This window comes from Chinchilla lanigera, unplaced genomic scaffold, assembly GCF_000276665.1.
Source record: "Chinchilla lanigera isolate Chin_1 unplaced genomic scaffold, ChiLan1.0 scaffold00007, whole genome shotgun sequence".
Lineage (NCBI taxonomy): Eukaryota > Metazoa > Chordata > Mammalia > Rodentia > Chinchillidae > Chinchilla > Chinchilla lanigera.
Genome location: NW_004955408.1, coordinates 29,102,449 through 29,124,706, shown reverse-complemented (window position 1 = coordinate 29,124,706; position 22,258 = coordinate 29,102,449). Strand labels below are relative to the sequence as shown.

The following is a 22,258-nucleotide window of genomic DNA, read 5'->3' as shown; positions in this document are numbered from 1 at the left end:
TCTTTACAAAGTACCCAGCTTCAAGTATCTCAGTATAGCAATGGAAGATGAATATACATGGGATCTGCTTCTTGTGTGGTTTCAGGTCAGTCCCCAGGCCTTTCTCCTTGTCTGTCTCTCCTAGGCCTGGAACTGGGCTGGGGAAAGGAGATTGACTGCTTGGAGGAAACTATATTGATTTTAGAAGGGTTTTTGCATAATGGAAGAAATGTCCATCAGAAAGGAATTGACACAGATAATTAGGTTTTTAATTGAAAGAACAGGGGAGGGTGTGTTCTAGAGAAAAAACTCCAACAGAGATCTTTAATTGTTAGTTATGGCCCTGTAATTAACAGGCCTCACAAGCCTGGCATCCCCATAGGATTTGTGTGTGCACCTGGGGGTTGAGGTGGATGTGAGGCTGTAGGAGAGGTGTTTGGGTGAACAGACGGGTGTACGCAAGTCAAAGTTGAAATTCATGCCTGTCGCAGGAGGCATGAGAGGTGGTGAGCATGCATGGGCACGTGTTAGGGCTAAAGGCAGTTCCCTGAGAGTCCTGAGCTTTGGAGAGGGAAGCAACCTGTGGCAGGGGAACAACCGCCTTAGTTGTTCCTTAGGGGAACAACCACCTCCCCAGAGAAGACTCACTGTGCACGCAGAGGTCGCTGGTACAGTTGCGGGTGTCCAGGTCAGTGCCCCGGCACTCCTCACCCCCGTTTCGGGGCGCTGGGTCAGAGCACTCACGGCTCCGCCAGTGTGTGCAGTCGAGCCCACAGGCTGACCACTTGCTCCAAGGGCTCCAGCTGCCATCCACTAGATGAGAGACAGACAGGCAGAGAGGAGACAGGGCAGTCAGCCTGGGAAGCCAGTCCCAGGCAGTCTGCCAGTGTAGCCCCACTAGGCATCTGAACCAGGCAGGATGAGCTGACCTGGACCTGGCATGATCCTAGGGCCAGGCCCACCCATCTGCACACCCTCCAGTATCCAGCTGGCTTTGATGACATACATGCTAATGACGGGGAGGCGTGGATGACGCCAGGGGCTGCTGGCTCTCCTCATTCCAGGGAGGCCATTCTGGTTCTGGGGTAGTAAGAGCGCTCAATCAAATGATGACCCTTCTGGTCCCAAGCACAGGTAGATTCTGCAGCCCCAGGCTGAGCTCCAGACCCTGTCCTAGATCATACGTTATACTCTGTGACTCAGACCCTGTGTTGAGCCCCAAGCCTGAACAGTAACTGAGCCCTGACTCTGAAGATACACTGCAGAATATCCCTGCCTCAGACTTAGCCTGGCCCTGCATGGCGGGCGGGTGTGATGGAGCCATGGGGGGGCAGGCTGGTGGGCACGATGGAGCCGGGGCACGGAGATGACGTGGTGAGACCGATGCGGGAGGCCGTGGCCGCTGGTACCTGGGCACAGGGTGGCGCAGGCTGTTTTCTGGACATTCTGCCCCTCACAGAAGGCGCCCCCGTTGAGAGGTGCCGGGTTGGTGCAGCTCCGGCTCCGTTTCTGCCAGCCGCGCCCACAGCTGGCACTGCAGACGGACCACTCGGTCCACGTCGACCACCCACCGTTCACTGGCCGGACAGAGAAGGACTGGGGTCAGGGAGCGGGGGCTTCCTCAGACACACTGGCCCAGGGGACGGGGATGAGCACAGGGGCTGTGAGCTGGAAATAGTGGGCTGTGGCTGTACTGGGAGAGAAGCCCTGAGGGGGAGGGCCAAGCCCGTGCCTGCTGCCCCAGAAGCTGGCAGTGTCTCCTGCATGACCTACGCTTTTCCTGGTAGGTGCTTGGGCAGCCAATAGAACTGAGCTCGCATCTCCAGCCGAGATTCCAGCCTCTCACAGGGCAACTCCCCCATCTTACTCTGCCTGCTCCTGGTGTGCCCGGGACCACTTGGCCCTACTTCCCATTCTGAGGATTCAGGAGCACAGGGGATGATTTATTGCCTTCCTCAGATCCCCATCCTATCCCTTCATCTCCTGCACAATGCTTCTTTCCCACAGATGACCACTGACCTGTCCTACCTTTCTGCCCAGTCACATCCCTGGCATCACCAAGCGCTGTGCAAGCCCTTTCCTTGTCCTACCTGGCCAGGCCACTGTTAGGTCTGCCTGGCCTTAGCTCCATGGCTTTCTCTACTCTGCCAGCCATACATCACTCCCATGGTGGCACCGAAGTACCACTCCCAACCACTGGGGAGCCTTGGGACCCACCGTAGACGATGACGGCAGCGGAGGCACTACGGCGACGGGCCACAATGTTCTTAGCCACACAGGTGTAGTTGGCCGTATCAGCCAGGCGCGCCTGCCGCACCACCAGACTGTGTTCCCGTGTGATGTACACATTGGGGTCCAGGGATGGGTCTACCAGGTCCTCGTTCCGGAGCCATTCCACCTGGGGGAGGAGCCGCAAGACTGCACGGCCAGCCCATGCTGGTGCTGCCCAGAGCACAGTGGCCCCTGGGGAGAGGAGTAGGAGAAACTGGGAGCTCTGCCCACCTGGAGTGGGCCTGGGAGCCCCTCTCACCTCAGCTGGGGGGATGCCTTCTGGGGGGCGGCAAGGCAACACAATACCCTGCTCCAGGGATACCTCCTTGGCCAGCGGCTCCTGCTCAAAGTTCTTGCGCAAATCTGGAAGAAGAACAATCGTGTCTTCTCGTCTGTGTGCTTGCTCAGCCTGGTCAGCCCTATTTCTTGGTCATACAGGGCCAGAGTACATGGCAGGAGGAAGTGCTAAGTGCCCAGGGGGGGTCAGGGGAGGTTTAGTAATGTCCGTACAGATTTCCTCTACCCAGTAAAGGCAGGGTAATGGAGTTTTCTGACCAGACCCATTCTTCTGGGAAGTCTGCTTCCTCCTCTCCTGGTGACACCCCGGGGGAGTGGGCTGGGACTCACAGGCAATGCGGATGTAGGCCTTTTGACTCTTGGTGGTGCCCGAGGAGCTCCACGCCACACACTGGCACCAGTATTCCTCCAGCCCAAACACCTTCTCAACCTGCTGCCTCGAGACGTTGATGCGGACCTCCATGGCTGGCAGCCCTGGGGGGACAGGGGCCACCACTGAGCTTCCCGCCCATATGGATGATACCTTGTACCACTCACAGCGGAAGCATGGACAAGAAAAGCCCTCAGCTTGGAGGGCACTCCAGTTCTCCCAAGGGGGTGCTGATTTATAGCCCCCAGAGGCCAGGAGTAAAGTTTCTTTAACTTCCATTCATTCTACTGTTACCCAAGATTTATCTCCCTGGAGTCGCTGACAGAAATATTCCTACAGGGGCTCCTGGTAGAGCTGTGGGCAACAGGTTCTCACCTCTAACAACCCAAGCAGAAAGAGCAGGGCAGACTTGCTGAGCTCTGGGGCCTTTGTGGGTACAGGAGGATGAGGAAGGGTCTGCCTACCTGTCTGGAGGGCCAGTGGGTAGATCCTGACACATGATAAGATAAAAGCTATTAACACAATTGCTGCTCCCCTTGTGTAGTCTGATAATAGACCCCTGGGATATAGTGTGGTGGGGATATGCTCTCACTCAATCCACTCTTGTGGTAATGTTCCCACCTGGATAAAAAGCCACATAAGAGAGCACAAACTTGCCTAGGCACTCAGGGCAGCCTGAGTCCAAAGTGTGTCCAGGGTTCTGTGATCACCCCGGGGTGGGCTGGGGTGTCCATCCCATAGGGAGAAACACTGGAAGAGGTAGAGGGTAGCTGGCAGAGGGGAAGCTGGGCAGTGATTAAGGACCCAGGGTCTGCTCTGCCCAATGAGGGTGGGCTGGGGGACCCCCTTCCAGCTGGGCCTCGGCTCCCCACCATCTGCCACACCCAGCCCCAGGTAGTGGGGTGTGCCAGCGGGGCTGGTCCCTCCGAGGAGCCTGAAGAGGGATGACAGCCCTCTCCCTCCTCTGGGCTGCAGCCAAAACCAGTGTCCCCAGCAGTGAGAAAAGACTGTTTGTTTCCAATTTCTCCTCCTCCTGACCCCAATTTCCCTCAGGTCATTGGCTTATCACAAAGAGGGAGAGAGGCCAGGCAGCCAATGTGTTTCCATTGTTAACAGAGAAATTCAATTAGGGCTGCATTGCAGGAGGAGCACAGCCCAGCTCAGCTGGGCAGGCCAGGAGACTGTTTTCCCTTGTAATTTCTCTAACGTGTCTTTTCCTGACCTCTTCCCAGATCTTTCCTCATGGAGTTTGTCCATCTTGTGCACTGGGCCCACTTGCCCCTGTCCCCTTGGCCAGTAGTAGGGGGTGTCGCCTTTGGCTGAGATTGCTATTGCTAGGCTACTTCTTGCCTTCTGGGCACCATCCCCTGCTCTGCCTGGCCCCGCTCTCTACGGCACCTGGTGTGCATGTCTCTGGGTGTAGGGTGGGGCTGAGAACCAAGGGGGACCCACAAGGACCATGAACAGGAGAGGGTCCTGGGTACCAGCTACCTGTGCAGCACATGGAGACTGAGGGCGCCTGAGAAGGAACTGAGAGTGGAGACAGCGCTCCTCACTTGTCCTTTTCTCTGCCTCTGGGGCTAGGGGAGGGAGACCTCCAGAACATCGTGAAGCAGGTACTTTCCCTTCCCTGTGTGGAGAGGTCTATCCACGGCCCCTCCTTCTCTGTGGTGGAGGTGGGGCTAGGACTGAGAGCTTGGTAACCTCATGCACACCCCAGGCAGCCGGGGTGGGGACAACAGCACTCCCCCTCTTCTAGCCTGTCATCTCGTCCCCCTTGAGCCCCACAAGCCCTGAGAGGGTTGAGGCCTGAGCTGGGGACCCTACCTCATCCTATGGCAAGGGCTGTGCTCTTCTCCCCTGCAGGTAACTGAGCAGCCTGGTCCCTGGGGGCAGTTCCTGGGTACAGCTGTGTGTGCCCCTATCTGGTAAACGTGAAGTGCTAGCCTTGGGGAGGGATGGAAAGAAAGGAGGAATTCCAGGCTGGCTGGCCTGGGATGTACATTCATATGTGAACAATAAGGGCACATGTGGGGCCTGGGTGGGGACATGCTGAGTTTGTAGGAGGCGGACAGTTGGCCTAGAGGCTCAGAGGCCAAGCTTAGAAGCTCACTTTCTCAATCTGCTTCTAGTAACCAATTAATTTTAATATGCAAGAAATTATTCTCCCAATGCTTAGCTTTGTAAATCTCAGGCTTTTATAGTGACAGCAGACTCGGGTCCTAGCATTTCAGGCTTTGGTCCCTTCCCTTGGCTTTCTAGTGGGGAATGAAGGCAAATGATGGGCACTTGCCTCCTGGGGGTGTCTATTCCGCCTCCCCAGCCCCACATGCGAAGGCAGGACTGTGGATCTGGGTGAACCTCTGATCCCTGCCACAGCTATCTCACACACTGTTACTTGTTCAGGGCTTTGGTTTGGTCTGTGCACTTGCCAGGTGCCACTGCCATAGAGCCTGTGGGTAAGTAAGAGAAGCCTTTCTCCTCGCCTCCAAGCACTCAATGGCTTTGGGGTGAGAAATCAATGGGATCAATGAACATTCAGATGCACTGGTCACAGGAGGCCTGAGGTTGGGAGTCCAGGCCAGGAGAGGGTCTTAGTGGTTATAAGTGGGGCATGTCTCCATGCGCTCTGCTTCTCTGCTTGGCTTAAATGGAGCAAGGTTATAGGAGCTGTTGGGAGTGTGGGCTGGGGGCTGTCCATTTGTATGCGGGACCAGGTCAGTGACTGTTCATTTGAGCAAGTACTTGGCTCCCAGCCAAACCACATACCTGAGACCTCGTGATGGCAGTGTGGTGTGTGTGTTGGTCAGACAAGGGATGGAATGGAACCTTCCGAGAGGTTTAGGATAGGTCTTCAAAGCTGCAGCAAAGTGGGTCTCTGGCTGCACCTTCCTCCTCACCTGTCTTACCTGGAGGATCTGCCCCAGCAGTGGCAGGACTCATCATGCTACAAAGTGGTGTTGGGTCCCAGGCATAGTGTGGGAAGAAAGGAAAGGGCCCATGGAGAGCTCCAACCGGCCTATGAGATTTCAGGGTTCCCTCCACTAACCTGCAAGGGTTCTCATCTCCATTTTAAGGATAAGAAAACTGAGCCCAGTGTGTGCGGGAGGAGCTTACCTGAGGTTCACAGTGGATCTTCCCACTGGGGCAGTTGGGCCCTAAAGCTGTTCCCATGGATGGAGAAGCCTCAGGCAACTGTGCTGAGGGTGTATACAGAAGGGTAGGGTCCTGACAGGTGCTGCAGGTGCCCAGAACTTTCCTGGACTACACTGGTCAGTAATGCTCTGGCTCCCTCCTCAGAGTGGGAGGCATTGCTGGATCACCTGCCCTGAGAGCCATAGAGCTTGAATTCCTGGTACCTAACCTGATGCCTAGCACAGGGCAGGTGTGCAATGAACACCTGAGGTCTGCAGATAAGAGGCAGCAACCAGCAGGCATGCATTAGGCCAGGACAGTGGAGGGCACAGAGTCCTGCCAGGAACTACTACTTCAGAGAGGTGCCAGGGAAAGCCAAGTGTTCTGGTCATTTGGGACTCCTGTTGGTGGGCTGAGATCGCCCCCCTCAAACCCTGGCGGAGGAGGGTATGGGTGTCTTTTGGGTTCGTGGACAGGTCACAGCCAAGGCCGTCCAATCTGTAAAATGTCAGGCTAGTTCTTTGCTGGCACCTCTCGCTAGGCTGCCCCTGGCCCTGCCCAGTCCAGCCTGGGCTCAGACAGCCCCCCTTGCCACCTCTTGCTGTGAAACACTAGGGCATTTTTTAAAACCAGGAATCGAACCCAGGACCTTGTGCTTGCCAGGCAGGTGCTGTGCCACTGAGCCAAATCCCAGGCCACTAGGGTATTTTGAGGGAGACCTCCCTCTCACTCCCCTACCAAGCTAGTGAGGCGGGAAGGTCTGTGTGTATACACTGGGTCCCAGGCTTGGGAATCCTGGCTGGTGACATGGGAGGGGGTGGGCACAGAGCTGGTTCCATCTGGGCCTTGCTGCTCATAGGTGTGCAGTCTGAGGCCCTGGGAGGCCTCTTTGGGCTGGTTGAGCCTTACTTCCCCTCAGCTGCCCTACCAGCCACCCAAGCTGGCCTTACCACTGCTCCCATCTGTGCTGCGCTCGATCACATGGTCCACCTGGCGCACCCACTCGCCATTACACTTGAAGAAGATCTGTGTAGCAGGCACGGCCTTGCACACCAGCAGCACTGGCTTGTTCTTGACGATGTACACATCCTCAGGCTCCACCAGGAAGTGGGGAAGCAGGTCTGGGTTGGCGCCAGGCACTGGGTTGGCCACTGTGGCGCTCTGCTGGGCACCTATAATAGGAACAAAGGAGAAAGTAAGCTGGGGCCTCTTTGGGGCTCCCTGAAGCAGAAAAGGCCCTAGCTTGGAATGGGGCAGGAGGAGAGTGAGTGCAGGCTCAGCCACTTCCCAGCTGGGCAAACTCAGGCCACTGGACACCCTCTCCGAGCCTCAGTATCCTCCTCTGCACAACACGGAAAGCAGCAGCCCATGCACTTCTGCAAACTGGTGAGACACAGTGAACTAGAGTGGAAGTCTCAGTGCTTAGAATGTCCTGGACACATGGCAGCAGTGCAGCTTCATTATTTCCCTGGTAGAAGTTCAGGGGTCCAGCGAAGCAGGCCACAGGCCTGGGAGCTGAGCGGAAAACTGGAGGCAGGTGGATGGGATCTTGGCAGGACAGGGGCCAGCTTGGGATGGAGTCTCTTTGTCTGGCTCCCTGGCCTGTGGCTGCTTCCAGGAACCCGCTTCTGGTTGGTCCTTGTATACAGCAGATGCTCAGAAAATGCAAGGTGACTGAAGGAAGGGAGCGGCCGTGGAAAGTGCTGGGCAGTGACACTGAGGGCCCAGGGAGGCTGAGTGTGGGGAAGGGGCTGCCAAGGTGGGGCTGCTGGGGGAAGCGGGGTAGACAGCGGGGTAGAAGTCATTGTGTGTCTGGGAATCCTGGGGACCTGGGCCGCTTCCCACCTCTTTAAGGAGATCTGAATATGGGTTTCCTTCTAATTTTAACCAAAACCCACAACCATCCCACAAGTCATTTGTTTCTAATTACACAGGTAATTGGCTCTGAGGCAATGGTGAAGGTAAAGCCCCTAGAGTAGTCTGGCTCGTCTGCAACCAGCAGGACCCCTGAGAGGGGTGGGGAGAGAGTGAGGGCACCCTCAGCTCTGCCTCCCTCCCAGGGCTCAGTGGTCCCCCACCAACGCACATCCACAATTAATGGGGGCCTCTGGGCATAAAGACAGGGAAACAAAACCCATTCTGTTCCTGCTACTGGGAGCTGGGTGGTGACCTTGGGAAATCACTGGCTTTGGGATCTGTGAAGTGGAGATCACCCTGGGCCTATGGGGGAGTCTGAGGCACTGGACACAGTTGGTTGTTGGCTACTTCACCGCCCATGGGAGTCTAACATCCACTTGGGCTTTAAATGGGAAGGCCAATCTCCTTGTCCCCACGACTGCCCCCAGCGAGTACCCACTCCCAGGCTCCTCTCTCTCCAGGGCGGGAGTCTGCCCCTCCATCTTCAGACCATGGCTCTGATGGCTGCATGTGTGTCCTGTGGCCATTCGCACAGGGTGTGCACCGGTGGCAAACTGGGGATGCTGCCGAGAGGCTGAGGGGCCTCGTGTGACTTCAGGCAGGTCTACCCCACCCAAAGCCTGTTTCTTCACCTGCACAATGGGAAGACAGATGGTGTCCAGTTCTTAGGGTTTGAGGGTAAAATGACAGGCATGTGAGACACTTAGTGCAGCTGACATCAAGAGCCAGGGGTTTCAGCTCAGCTCGCACCAGCTCTTCACGGGGGAGGGGATAGGAAACTGAGGCATAGAACTGCAAGCACCTTGCCTTAGGAGGGCAGGGGAAAATTTACTAAGGGGAGGAGGGCCACAGCGGTGCCCTTGCCGCCCGCTGAGGCACAGTGGGTGTGGCAGGCTTTCGCTGACACAGCAGGGTGGGGCTGTCCCTCCTCCAGCACCCTGCCTCTCCTCCCATCCCCCCACCTGTCTGCCTCCTTTCCCCACAATGTGTCCAGACACTGGCTGCTCCCTGGTGCCCTCTCCCCGCTGTGACCTCCCTTGGCAGCTATCTCGTCGCATGTTCCTGCAGCTCTGTAATGAACACCAACCACATGTGCGGTTGGTTGGTGAACATGAAGGTCATTATCCCAATCCCACTGACCTGAGCCACCTTTGCTTGGTAGGTTTAAGGCCCAGGAAGTGGAGGATACAGGAGAACAGGGGAGCCATCTAGACATCTTACAGATCAGGAACCTGAGTCTCTTACCTCAAAGCCCACCTTGGACCCTGGACTCACAAAATGCCCACTGGGCACTGCCTGATGACTGTGTGTGTGTGTGTGTGGGGGGGTGCTGGGGATGGAACCCAGGGCCTCTAACATGATAAGTACATACTCTTCCACTGAGCTACACGCCAACCCCCCATTTGCTTTCTACTGTCCCTCAGCAGCTACTGCCCAGCCTGTGACCCAGGCAGTGGGCCCAGGGAGAGCAGGGCTGAGTCTGGCTGTCGACTGGGCAGACAGTGTCCCAGGCCCCTCAGGGCCCACAAGGTCTGGAGAAAGAATGGCAGGGGATGGGCTTGTGAGGATGGCTCCGGAGTGTGGGGACCGCAGGGGCTGGCAGGTCCAGTGACCGCTGCAGGCATGGACCAGGACGAGCCATGGCATCTTGGTGGATGCCCGGGCTGCAGAGGAGACTAACCATGCTGCAGCCCAGAGCAGGGGGTGCTGGGGTAGAGGACGAGCATCATGCAAACCTCCCCAGGGCAGGTCTGTATCTGCATCTGCCAAACTCCATAGCAAACAGAGGCTCACGGTGATGGCTGAGCCGGCCTCTTGCGTGGTGGGCAGGGATCCCTGGCTGGGTGTGTGGGGCAGGGAGTGGTGCACAATTCCCCAGATTCTGCAATCTCCCGATCGATCACACTGCCAAGCACTGCTCACGTCAGCCACCCGCTGAACCCGGCACAATCCCTCATGTCTGCATTTAACTGCTAATGAAAAATAAATGTACTGTGACCAATAAGGGACATAGCTCACTTCTCCAGGGCCTCCGTCACGCCAGGCTGGTGTGCCCACCCCCTCCTGGGGGGACCTTTATTGGGTGGCCCCTGGGGGCACCCTCTAGGCTGCAGCTATGTCCTCCAGCAAGGACACTCTAAGGCTGCTGGGGGTGGTAAATTCAGGCCCTCCAGGATGTCCTCTAGGGATTAGGGGTGCTGCCTGCGCAGTCAGAGCTAGCTTCCCCTCCCTCTAGCTCCCTGAGCTCACTATGTCACCTCAACCCTATGGTCACCACCTGTGGTCTTCCCCTTCTGCACAAGGTCCCACTTAGACTTCTCACCTGGAGTAAGGCCCATCATGGGCCTAGGGTCTCTCCCCTGCCATGTCGCAGGCCACAACTGCGAGTGTTCTTTCTCCTCTGCATGACACTTGTGCTTGTTTATTAAGGACAACACCAACCAGTGCATGCTCAGAGTCAAATGATGTAAGACCCTTGCCACACAGCACGAGAGACCTCTAGTGCCACAGTCCCCACCGTTCCCTATGGCCCCACCTTAGGCCTGCTTCTCCTGCACCCCTGTCTCCCCGACTGCCAGGGTAGACTCAGGAGGTGCTTCTGGCTGGCATTCATGAGCCTTCAGTTCTGGCTTCGGTCAACCCTACAGAAAACCCACTGATAACTCACGGGCCCTAGCATCTCACCTCCCATACTCTTCTCTAATGAAATACCCAGAAAACCACAAACCCCATCTCAGCCTCTCTGTACCTGGGGCCTGTCCTCACTGGTGCTGTCGCTCTTAGCACAGGAGAAGCAAGTGGGTGGCCGAGGCTTCCGCGCCCCACCTGACCGCCCTTCCCTGCTCATCCCTGGCCCCTGCCACCTGCTTGGTGCAGGTGCTGGCAACTGGCGACTGGGAGTGGGGTGCCTATTGCTGAGGCTTTAGAGGCTGTAGAGGGGATCGCTGTGGCAGGAACATTCTTCCAGGAGAGGCACACCTGGGTTGCAGGTGGCTCCTGGGGCTGCAGGAGAGTGGGCAGGTACAAGGTTCACTGGCCTCACAGGCCCTGCTATGTCCTGAACCCTGCACACCCCTAGTTTCCCAGCGGTTCCTTCGGCCACGCTTCAGTCAAGGCTTTCCACCCTCTTGTGATGCTGTCCAGCTGCCCTCTTGGAGCTCAGAAGTCTTCTTTCATTTATAGCAGATCCCCGCTGCATGTTCGGCCACTGGAAACTGGATGGGCCTGCGGAGATGCTGCAGGCCCTGAAATGAGAACCCTATTTGCGGTGAGCCCTCCAGCTGGTCATCTGTCCCTGCTTCTTTCAGGAGAGCCTGGCTGCCTATGTCAACCAGAGGGGGCACCTCAGCAAGGGTGAGAGCAGCTGTCCTATCAGCCCCCACTCCCAGTGGCTTCTTGGCGACAGAGAAAGAGGGGAGATGTGCGAGCACGTGGGTGCACACGTGTGTGTGTGTGTGTGTGTGTGTCTGTGCGTGCATGTGCGTGTGTAGGGAGGCTGGGGACCTAAGGGGACACAGCTGTAAAAGGAAAGGAAAGAAGTTGAGGGCTGAGGGCCAGTGGTAAAGAGACCCTAGGGTAGGGGCCCTGGTGAGAGCTGAGCCTAGAACATGCACCACTTTCTCCCATGACCTGAAATGCATCTGACAAATACTGAGGGCCTGCTGCGTGCCAGAAACTGTTCTGGGCACTGGGGCACAAGAGTGAGCAAGACGGACAGAGGCCAGGCTCTCAAAAGTCCAGGGAAACAACGAAAATCCAGACTTTCCCACGTGGACAAGGGTAGCGAGGAACGGAGAAGGGAAAATGTTTCAGCAAGGGGATGAGTAGTGAGAGGCTCCAGAGGGGCCGAGGCCAGGAAGGAATGCCTGAGCAGCGCCTGGACACCAAGGCCAGGTGGAAGAGTGTTGTGGGAATGGGAACAGTAAAGGCCCCGAGGCAGGAAGCAGCCGGCTTGTCTGGGGCCAGGCAGGCGGGCGCATGGCCAGAGCAGAGGGAGCGTGGTGGAGGCTCCCAGTCAGGGAATAGGAGGGGCAAGACCTCAGGGATGTTAGAGTAGAGTAAAGTGGTGAGATTTCCTTGTAAGGGACCCGAGGAGGTGCTGGGGGCTGCGTGCGGGGCTCCAGTGAGAGGGGGGTGCAGCAGTGGAAGATAGACTGGGGAGCTGCTGTAGGCATCTAGCAGAGTGTATGGTGATGGACCTGCCCACCTGGGAAGCATCAGCAAAGGTGTTGCCTCTGGGAGGCCTTCCTGGATCCATACTCTTTGTCACTCACCCTGGTAACTGTCCTATCTCCTGAGCCTCCTTCCAGGGCTTATACCACCCTCAGTACTGGTCCTGCCCCTCTCATCAGCACCATGAACTCACATGGGGCAGGAATCTGGGTCTGGCCTGAATGTTGAGAGAGTGTTTGTTGAGTGACTGACTGATGCCTGATTCTTTTTAGAGACTAGGAAGACCTATCCAAGGGAAAACCCAGAGAGAGGGCAAAGTGAGCACAGGTAGCCCGGGGAATGAAGAAGGCTGCTCACTCCAGACTGCCCCCAGCCACACCTGGACACACTGCTCTTTGAGGCTGAACCTCCCACCCTCTTTCCTCACCTGCAGTTTGAGAAGATAAGAGCTGCCTGTGTAACTGGGAGGCCCAGGGTAGGTGTGAATGTGCTTTCAAATGTTTTATTTTTAAAAGCACTACGAAAATATGAGGTGTGATTAATCAAGCTATTAATGAACTCGTATTCACTGAGCGAGGCCCTTGTGCCTGGGAGCAGGGTAGCAGGGCTGGGGGCAGGGTGTCACCTGGCCTCCCACAGCCAGCAGAGGTGAGGGCTTCTTCCCCGGAGCAGCCCGCACCCTTGGCAGCCCCCACCTGCCATCTGCTCCTCTCCTGATCCCACCGGCCGCCAGAAGCGCAGCAAGGGCTGGACGGCAAGCCACTTTTTCTACTTCCCTGAAAAATGTTCTGACTTGAAAGGAGCAGGGAATGGGGGCTGGGTGCAGCGGTCTCTGTCATTCTCTAGCCTGACCCATTCCTGGCCACCAGCCCAGGGCTGTGCCCTTCACCCAGGGTGCTGCTCCCGGCCTGTCAGGGGAGCCTCACAGCAGTCTCTCCGTGAAGGTTTGCACGTGGTAGTCTGCTTGGGACTGGGTGTCCAGTTCCACAGGTGACATAGGTGCCCAAGCTACTGAGGAAAGTGCCACAGATGATGCATCGTGCCCCTTGCCTGGCCTCACCTCTAGGGACGCCCTCCGTGTCCTGTGATAGCTTGGCTATCTGATACTCCTCAAGGGCTTTCACACACTCTGTTGCAGGGTCTGCCTCCCCCCCACAGCACAGCTCACTGTGCCTGACTTCCCTCCAAGTGGGCCACCCCTCAGCGGTCCAGATGGCTGACCACCCTGGCCCCTGGTGGGCACGCTCCCTCTCCCACAGGGACCCCCAAGGCCTTGTTCCCACACAGACATGTGACATGCAGGTCCCCTGTCAGAAGACATGCGACTCCAGGATCTTGGCCGGGCCAAGGGAAGAAAAAAATCGTTCTGCTGGGCTTGCAGCCATGAATAGGCTGGAGTGCTGGGGCCACCAATGGGAGAGGTCTGTCTGGCACCTCTGTGAGCCGGGGGAGCAGATGCAAGAGGAGGCTGTTCAAGGTCTACACCAGGAGCCTGGAGAATGTGACCAGCAAGGGGAGAGAGGAGCTGACTCCCTGCTGCCGGCACTGGAGGCCTCAGATTGGCCAGACCTGAAGGCCCCTGGATCCCAGCCACGTGAGCCAACAGACTCTTGTTTTGGCTGAAGCCAGTAGGAATTTAGATCCTTTCATGCCAGTCATCCACTTGCTCCTCTCCTACTGGTCTGGCTGACTTCCTCTAACCTTGCAAGTCTTGCCTAAATACCATCTCCTCCAGGAAGCCTTCCTTGACCACCAGGCTGTCCTGGCTACACCTCCTCTGAGCTTGCAGAGGGCCCAGTGGAAATTATTCTGCCACCACTTATGGGTGTGTCTCTTCACATGGTCAGAGCCTTGTGAGCAGAGACTAAGCATTCATATCTCCTATCTATCCCCAGAGCCTGGCCAGTGTCAGACACACAGCAAGGGCCCAGAGAGTGTCTGTTGAACCTCATTCCCTGGAACAGCATCATAACCCAGAAATGAAAGGCTGGGCCTGGAAAACACAAATTCTTGTTTGCCCAGGACTCAGGTAGACTCACCTTCCAATTCATCAATGAATCAAACAATTCATTGGGAAGGGAAGTGGAGTCCTTGAATGCCAGCACAGACCTTGCGGAGGCAGAGACCCTGCTGTGGGGAGTGCAGTCTCCAAGGGAGGCAGATGACACAGAAGTCACTGGGCACTGAGGTGGGGGGCAAGGGGGTGCAGGGGCCCAGCATGGCCCAGCCCAGGTCTGCAGCCACAGGGGAAGCAAGAGCTGTACTCTGCTGCCAGTTGCATCCTGCGGCCTGAGAGGGCTGCATAAGTTATTATTATTTAAACATGGACAATTCTATGATGAGGGAGCTGCACTAGGAGGCCCTGATATGCAAGGGGTGGGAGAGGGGAGGGAGGAGAGGAGGAGGGGGAGGGAATAGCGGGTAGAGGAAGAGTGCAAGAGCTGGAGACAAAAGTTCTGTGACTGGGCTGGAATCCAGACCCCTCAGTGCCGCCAGCGGCTACAGATCTGGGGAGGAGGCACATTTAAGAGCTGTGAGGTCCCAGGCGGCAACACTTGCCTGGAGGTGAAGCTGGGGTGCCACAATTCTTTCAAATCCCTCTGTGCTGCCCACTAGCCACTTCCCTGGCCTCATGGGGCCCAGCTCTAGACCCGTGTGCAAACCACCTATTTCCACAGCCTTTTTGTTTCCTCCTTTGTGAAATGGGACAAGGAGTGCCAGCCCTGCACAGGTCACGGTGGGGTCAGGAATGCACAACTCCTCTTCCTTCCCAGGGCCTCCATCCGCCCCTCAACCTTCTGTCCCCTGCCTTGCTCCCAACAGCAGGAGGGCCCCTGCAAAGCAGGGACGGTTCAGAGTCCAGACTCAGCGTGTGCTGAATGGATGAAGAGGGATCAATGATGGTCTCTTCCATCTAGGAGCATGCAGGAGGCGGAGCGACCAGGGTGGGGCTCACAGCCTCTCCCAGTGTCCCTCAGAAGGGAGGGCTGCTTCCCCAACCTGCATTCATGCACATACGTGTGCATGCGGCACTCTGGTTTCCATGGTGACACGTGCATGAGAGTGTCACAGAAGCAGCAGCCACCTCCCCAAGATCGGAGGAAAGTCACCTCTTCCCCAGTGGGCTCCAGGGGCCTGGTCACAGGGACAGGCACAGGTGCCGCAAGAAGGACACGCAGATGGGCTGGTCACAAAGGACGAAGCAGGCAGGGTGGGGACGGCGCCACCTCACCAGCACAGAGGGCAGGCACACCACCGGGGTGCGTGGCTGGGTCACGTTGCCCCCCACCAGCTGCCAGAGACAGTGTATTATCTGGCAGCTGTGCTCAGGTCCTTCTATCTGCATCTGGCTTTTCAGATGGGCAACATGAGACTCAGACCAGCTGAAGGTTGTGTGACCCACTAAGAGTGCAGGGACCTTGGCCAAAGAGCTGGGGCCAGATGCCAGGCAGGCAACCTGGGCTTTCCTGGCTCAGTCTCTGGTCTTGCCTATCTATGTCAACCCTTGGTTTCACAAACCCTCCAGTTTTATCCCACCACAGGGCCTTTGCATTTGCTCTTTCCTCTGCCTGCAACTCATTGCCCCTGGCTCTCCCCATGGCTGCCTCTCCGTAGTCCCTCCGTCTTCACTCCAATGCCAGGTCCTTTGAGAGGACTCTCTTCTGAGGGTGCCCCAAAGGCCCTGTCTGAAGTAACCCCGCTAGCCTCCATCCCTTTCCCATCCTATTTTCCCTTTGTTTGCTTTTTGTTCTCCTTTTCCCCTAAAATGTATCACAACAGTGGGGACCATGTTTTTCTGTTCACTGCTGTAGTCCCAGCACCCACACAGGGCCTGGCCCATACACATGCTCTAAAAGCACCAACGCACAAACTCCAACTTCCCAGTCCATGGTGGGCTCCCGTTCACGACTGACACCTCTGCCATCACTGAGTCTCCAAGCCCACCAGCAACTCGGAAACTCCCTGGGAAGGGAAGGTTATGATGGGGGGACAGGCTCCTGGGACCCTACCCAGGGCCCCCTTCCTACAAAGGGACTTGCCTCAGCCCAGAGAAATAGTTAATAAAACTGAGGTCTAAATAAGCATTTGATTAACAAACGATAAAATAGCTATTGTGTCCCCGAATTAAGCTGTAATTGTGGCTGATAATTGGCTGGTTAGAATTTAATAAGCTGCAATTAAATAGAATGGAATCCAGGGTAATTATGTGGTCACAGAGCCCAGGGAGAATGGGAAGGAAGGAAGGCAGGCTTTTTCCTGCTTTGAATCTCTTGCTGGTGTGTGCGCGGCCATGGGCACACTTCTGATTTGGGTGTTGGTGTTGGTGTGTGTGTCTGTGCGCGCATGCGTATGTGTGCATGTTTGTGTGGGTGTGGAAGTGTAGGTGTGGCCTCCTCCACCTCTCATTTGGCAGAGGTGGCCGGGCAGTTGGCCCCGCCCCCTTGTCACCCCTTGTACAAGACTGGCACGCAGGCTCTGAGTCCTGCCAGGACCTGTGGCAGCCCCAGCTGAAACAGACAGAAAAGAATTTCTGGCACAGTTCCTTCCAGGGCAGGAGACCCTGGGAGGGTGGCCAGGAGGGTGCTTGGAATATGAGCAAGGCAGGCAGGTGGGGAAAGGGTATTCCTATCTTTCTCATGAAACCAGCACGGAGAGGGGAAGCATCTGCTCAGGGTCACACAGCAAGCAGTGGCAGAGCTGGACTAGATTCTCAGATGGACCGTAGCTCATGGGGATCTGCATGGCCCTGTCGGCTGGAGGATGACTCTCACTTTGCTGTACCAGCTTCCGAAGTCCTTTACCAGGTAAATTTACAGCTAAGTAAGAACAGTGCGAGTGTCCCACAAATGCACCCGGAAGCCAGGACCCTTGCTCCCAATCAGGTGGAGGCAGGAGGTGTGCCATCTAGAGGTGCTTCTGTCACCCCTGCTGATGGCTGCCTCGTGCCCCGTTGGGCTGCAGATATCCCTGGTGGCTGCAGCCTGGTATGCCCACCCCTGTCCCTAGCCCAGGGGATGGGGGTGATACACACGGCAGCTCTTCATCTGCCAATCTCACAGCCCAGGTGTGGCCCCCAGCGAGTCCGAGTCTGCAGAGATGATAAATAGCATTGCCTATGCCGCTCTTTATGACCCCATCAGCATTTTTACAATGTTGCCGGCAATTAATTTAATTAAAGACCCTGTCCCGGATATGGTGGCATTTCATATCTCACTGGTTTAATGTGATCCCAGCCATAGCTGGGGCCAGTGGTGGTTCAGGAGCAGCAGCAGTTTGGAGTGGGCAAAGGCCAGAGCCCAAAGACACAAGGAACGTCACACAGTCACCCGCCCTTGGCCAGCAGGAGACACTGCCAACAGCCACAGCCACCATGTGCGAGCGTGCGTGCACGCACACACACACACACACACACACACACACACACACACACACACACATATGCAGGGTCACAGCAGCAACGGTGGCTAACTTCACGTGCATTTTCTTATTGAATGCTTATCTTTACAATGCTTCCCAAAGGGGAAGGAACTATTTTTAATTTTCAACTTATGGGTGAGGAAACTGAGACATGGAGAGGTGAGACAGTGAATGATAGACTCCTACCCAGGCAGGCTGGCTGCAACGTCCTCAACCGGGGCACATTCACTCAACATCTGCTGATACCATGCTGTGTGGTGTGGTGCGTTGTGCTGGCACCTGCCAACTGACCATGCTCAAGGTGGACTCATTGTCCCTGCTCTGAAGAAGGGGTCTAGCGACTCCAACCATACTGGGAAGTCCTGAGCACAGCCTCCCAGAATCACGCCTGCTGCAAACTGGCCTCTAGCGTCAATGGGCATAAATACCACTGCCTATTGCCCTCCGGCCTAAATCTGGATGGGGTGGCCAATGCCCACACTGGGATGGTGACTCTGGCCACAGGTTTCCAGCCAACCTGTGACTCTCATTCTCAGCACCTGAGCCCTGGACCCACCCCCCCTTAGGACCCAATAAGAAAATGCAGCCACCCAATGAAGCCAGATCCCACCCATGGGTTCCCACGGGTAGTGGCAGTGGCTCATACACAGCAGCTTTTTATCTGCCACTCAGCTCACCCTGGCTTCTGCTGTCCCTCATTCATCCGGGTCTGACTGTGCCTTGGCCTTGCCTGAGGGCTCCCCTTCCGCAGCCTCCCACCAGCGGCTGCCCATGGGCCCCAACCAGGATCCACTTGTGAGCACTGTCCTGACGTGTTCACTGCTCCAGATGCTGTCCTAGGAACCCACATTGGGTGTGTCCTGAGTTAGCCTGGTGGCTTCCCCCCAGATCTCTGGCTCCCTGGGATTTCCTCTCATAGCCAGCCAGGCTGCCATCTGCAGAGCAGCCTCAGCAGGGGTCTTGGAGCAGCCAGATCTCTGCTCTCTACCATCCACTCTTCCAGCCCCTGTGTCCCCCCACTCCTCTCCTGCTTCATGGTCACCTACCCCTACCCCCTGCAACATGCCTGCCCTGGACTAGTGTGGCTTTTGGTGACACGCTCAACTATGCCACCATGGAGCTATTTCTAGAAAGAAAATCTGCCCCGTGCTCCAAAGCCCTGCCGTGATTCTCACTGACCACAGGCAGAGTATCCTGGCTCCCTGTACAATCCTGCGGCACCAAGGCAGCAGCCTTGTCCCCGCCTGCCCACCTACTGACTAGAGCTGGGGCCCTTATACCAACTGCCGCCGTAGGGCATCCGCCCACTCCCAATGCCCTGGCCCCACTGATTCATAATTCGAGATGTCATCTCTTCTGGGACATCCCCATGGGCCTCTTTCCATGGTACACACAGCAGGTTCAAGCCCCCTCTTGTCAGCAGCGTCCAGGTCAAGGGCTGACACGATGGGAGGCAGTGACCTGTTCCTGTTGGCTCCCTACCTTGCTGTGTGAGCTTAGGCTAGTCTCTTCCCTCTCTGGGTCTCACAGGAGGTGGCCCTGGGCTAGGGGCGGCACACTTGGGTGCCTTCAGGGGCTGCGTGGGGAGTCAGGGGATATAGAGCGTGCCATGCCATCCAAGAAGTCAGCTCAGTCCAGCCAGCTGCTGCCACTAGGGCAGGTTGGCAAGATGTGCAGGAATTTTTTCTTTCGAGAGAAGGCAGAAATCCATTTTTAAGTAAAACTTTCCACATTAAAATGTTGACAACTAATTTAAACATTTTAAACACTGTGCGGGCCAAACAAGTTGGCAGGGCAACACCAGACTGGACAATGTCCAAGGTCTCTTTTGACTTTACAAATCAGGGTCACAACAGAGCAAGGGAGCCTCCTCTCCCAGCTTTGACACTGCCACACGCTCTAGCTCTGCACCTGCTTTGCCCTCTCAGTCACCTCTCTCCCCTCTTCTTCCTGCCCTTGCTAGCACCTTGAAGGAGGTTCCCAGGCCCAGGGCAGAGGCTGGATGGGTCATCTGCCCATCTCCTGTGGCAAGGGGCTAACTGCCAGTGCGACATGTCCACTATCAGCTGAGACCTGCGAGTACTGCTCCTTTTTAGGTGGGGGGGCCTCCAGAGTAGAGGATTCATAAGATGGGGCCAGGGGAGCAGGGTGGGGGCCCCTGGCTTTGCCTGCAGTTGGTGGCCCTCAGACTCTCACCAAGTGTGAGCCCGCAGGATGCTGGAGACAGTCATAGGCAGGCTGGGGGTGGGGGACCCCACAGAGGAGACCCCCACAAGGTACGCCCCCTTCACCCAAACTGGGTGGGATGGAGCCCAGGCCCGCTGTGACCTTCCAGCTGGGAAGAGGGTGTCTGGCCACACCCGTTACACCCCTGATGAGACAGTAATGAGCCCTCACCCCATTTTAATTACCCACTGTCCAAATAATTACCAGCTTGTTTATTTCACTTAATGGCAGCCGTACTTTTTCTCCTGGTATTGATTTCATGTTTTCCCAGCCTGTTCATTATCTTTCCTGCCCCTTTAATGGGCTCCCAGGTCTTGTGGGTAGAGAAGAGGGGGCTGGACGGAACGGGGAAGGGGTTGGAGGGAACATGGAGGAAGGAGAGATGGGTGGTCCAGGGCTTGCTGTGCAGTCCAAGGGGAGCTGATGCTTTCTCTGGGCCTGGCATCCTAGGACCCCAGATCCCTGCACACCCTTGTGTCCTCCATGCAAGGAGGAGGGAATGCTTTAGATGAAAAGAAGGAGGGAGAGAGGTAGCAGGGGAGACAGAAGCTGATTTACCCCTTCCCCAAGACTCCCCACAAGAAAGGAGGAAGGGGCTGCCAATGCCAAAACGAGGCCCAGGGGAGGCTGTAGTGAGGAGGCTGCTGGCTGGGCGGGCGTGGGGGGCTGGTGGATGACCTCCATTTCCTCTTGTCCTCAAGGAGCATCTACCTCCCAGGAGCCCAGCCCCTCCTTGGCCTGACCTCCACCCTTGGCCTCTGCTTCACCTGCCTTCTGTCACCATGGAAACGCAGGCAATGCCGCGGTGTCCTCTGGGATTTGGAAGAGCAGCCCATTTCCCTGGTTTTGGTGGGGGAGGGACAGGGGATGGGAAGAGGGGAAGGGAAGTCCAGGGCTCCTTTGGGTGAAGATTTAGAGTCTCTTGAAGAGGTCATTAGCTCTTTAATAAATCACTAATAATTGCATGAATATTTAAATCTTAATAAAAAAATACAGTGGCCCAGCGAGTCTCCCTGTGTGGGTATTTATGGCTATTGGGCTGGAATATATAAAAGTTGGTATCGGTCTGATTGAACTGCTGTTATCGCCACAGCTAAATGGGTAATTGGGAGTGAGAGACGCTATCAGTGGATATAAATTACATACAGTAAACTGAGGGCATTAACTGAGGGTTTATTATCAATTATCTCTGTGCTTGTTCCCCTTAAAATGAACTTTAAGTATATTAATGAGAAAATTTACAGGTCTTAATGAATTGAGGGAAGCAAGAGGATGCAGCCCCCCACCCTTGGCACCTGGGACCCTCGGCAGCCTGATCCTGGGAGGGGGCTCCCACCAGTGGGGGGTGGCCCTGCAGGGAGGGCACAGGGTCAGCATGCCTGGTTGCATACAGCTGCACAAAGCCAAGTCCTGCTACGCCACCTAGAGCAGCCAAGACAGCTGGTCAACCCCCAAGGCTGGTCCTGACCCTCACTCACCGGCCCTCACCCTCAGAGAGGCACAGGCTGGGAAGCGGGCAGTGTCTTCTGAGCATCCTTTCCTCCAGCAGAGTTCCCACCAGGGCCTGTTATGTGCAGGGAATCAACTGGACATGGACCTTCATCTGCCCCCAAAGCAGAACGTGGGCACTGCCATCAGAGCGGCACAAATGGAGTGTGAGGGGGGAGGGTAGCAGGAGGGCTGCAGGCGCCCATCCTTCCAGGCTCCCAGGGTGCTCCCTGTGGAGGCTCCGGGAGAGCAGAGCATTTGTGCAGCATCCGTCCATCCCACTCCAGAGCACGTCCCCCCCACCCGCCGAGATCCACTCCAGCCGCTCAGAACAGCCCACAGGCCAGCTCGCTTCAAGGTCAGCATGACCTCCTTCTGGACCAATTCACCACCCGGCAGCCTGGGCTCCCTCCGGGGCCTCTACACCAGAACTATGCCTGCCCTCCCTGGCATCCTCAGCCTTTCCCACCACTGGACGTGTGCCAGGCCCTGGGTAGCAGCTTAGATTTGCCATACTGGGAAAAACCAGGTTTGGCCCTTCTCTGGACCCACCCACTCATGAGAGACAGATGCTGGCTAGATCATCACCATGGTAAGTCCGAGGTTCCAATCTGTGGCCAGGGTTTGGTCAGGAACTGGTGACATGAGAGCACAGGACCTGATCTGAGATGGCTTCCTGGAGTGGGTGTCACAGAGTTACATAAGATGCCTGGGTGCAATGCTCCAAGGGTCTCTAAGGCTGCTCAACTATCCTCTATCAAGGACCAAAAACCATTCATAGGGCCCTTGCCTTTTGTTCCTGCTGGTCTGGGTCCCTTTAGTCCTTTCCCCTTTCTGCTGCAGGTCTCCCCTTCTCATCCCCTTCCTGACTCAGCCCTAATAGTTTGGCTCCAGCCTTTCCGCTTGCTAGAGGACCCGCCATCTTTGATTCCAGAGCTCCCTGGGCGTCAGTCTTCAGGGATCTGTGAGGGTCCCCCACCTCCT

At 56.5% G+C, this 22,258-nt stretch overlaps 2 protein-coding genes and 1 long non-coding RNA gene across 7 annotated transcripts in view; 2 read left to right on the top strand and 1 right to left on the bottom strand.

Annotated features, from left to right (window-relative positions):
- Positions 1 to 22,258, bottom strand: part of Unc5a (unc-5 netrin receptor A) — a 60,933-nt gene that overhangs the window by 8,038 nt on the left and 30,637 nt on the right. For 2 of the 3 annotated variants that reach the window (XM_005376404.2, XM_005376405.2), the window contains exons 2-6: positions 7,003 to 7,224; positions 2,878 to 3,021; positions 2,510 to 2,613; positions 2,197 to 2,377; positions 628 to 792 (exon numbers count right to left, since the gene is read on the bottom strand). In XM_005376404.2, the coding sequence (XP_005376461.1) occupies positions 628 to 792; positions 2,197 to 2,377; positions 2,510 to 2,613; positions 2,878 to 3,021; positions 7,003 to 7,224 (816 nt within the window). Of the gene's footprint in view, positions 1 to 627; positions 793 to 1,388; positions 1,557 to 2,196; positions 2,378 to 2,509; positions 2,614 to 2,877; positions 3,022 to 7,002; positions 7,225 to 22,258 lie in introns of all 3 variants that reach the window. The other variant, XM_005376402.1, reaches the window with a different exon arrangement.
- On the top strand, positions 10,976 to 14,497 carry LOC106147549. The gene is made up of 3 exons (XR_001232480.1): positions 10,976 to 11,323; positions 12,415 to 12,617; positions 13,445 to 14,497. It is a non-coding gene; the product is annotated as an uncharacterized LOC106147549 (long non-coding RNA).
- Positions 14,584 to 20,784, top strand: LOC102017542. 3 transcript variants are annotated; one of them, XR_001232479.1, is made up of 4 exons: positions 14,584 to 16,419; positions 16,790 to 16,947; positions 19,524 to 19,656; positions 20,488 to 20,784. XR_001232479.1 is itself a non-coding variant. In XM_013509711.1 (3 exons), the coding sequence occupies exons 1-3, from the start codon at positions 16,501 to 16,503 to the stop codon at positions 20,526 to 20,528; spliced, it is 621 nt and encodes a 206-aa protein (XP_013365165.1). In that variant the 5' UTR covers positions 16,427 to 16,500; the 3' UTR covers positions 20,529 to 20,784. The 3 variants fall into 3 exon arrangements, 2 of the variants coding, with proteins under 2 accessions (XP_013365165.1, XP_013365161.1); XM_013509711.1 differs by lacking the exon at positions 14,584 to 16,419 and having other exon boundaries at positions 16,427 to 16,947; XM_013509707.1 differs by lacking the exons at positions 14,584 to 16,419; positions 19,524 to 19,656 and having other exon boundaries at positions 16,427 to 16,947.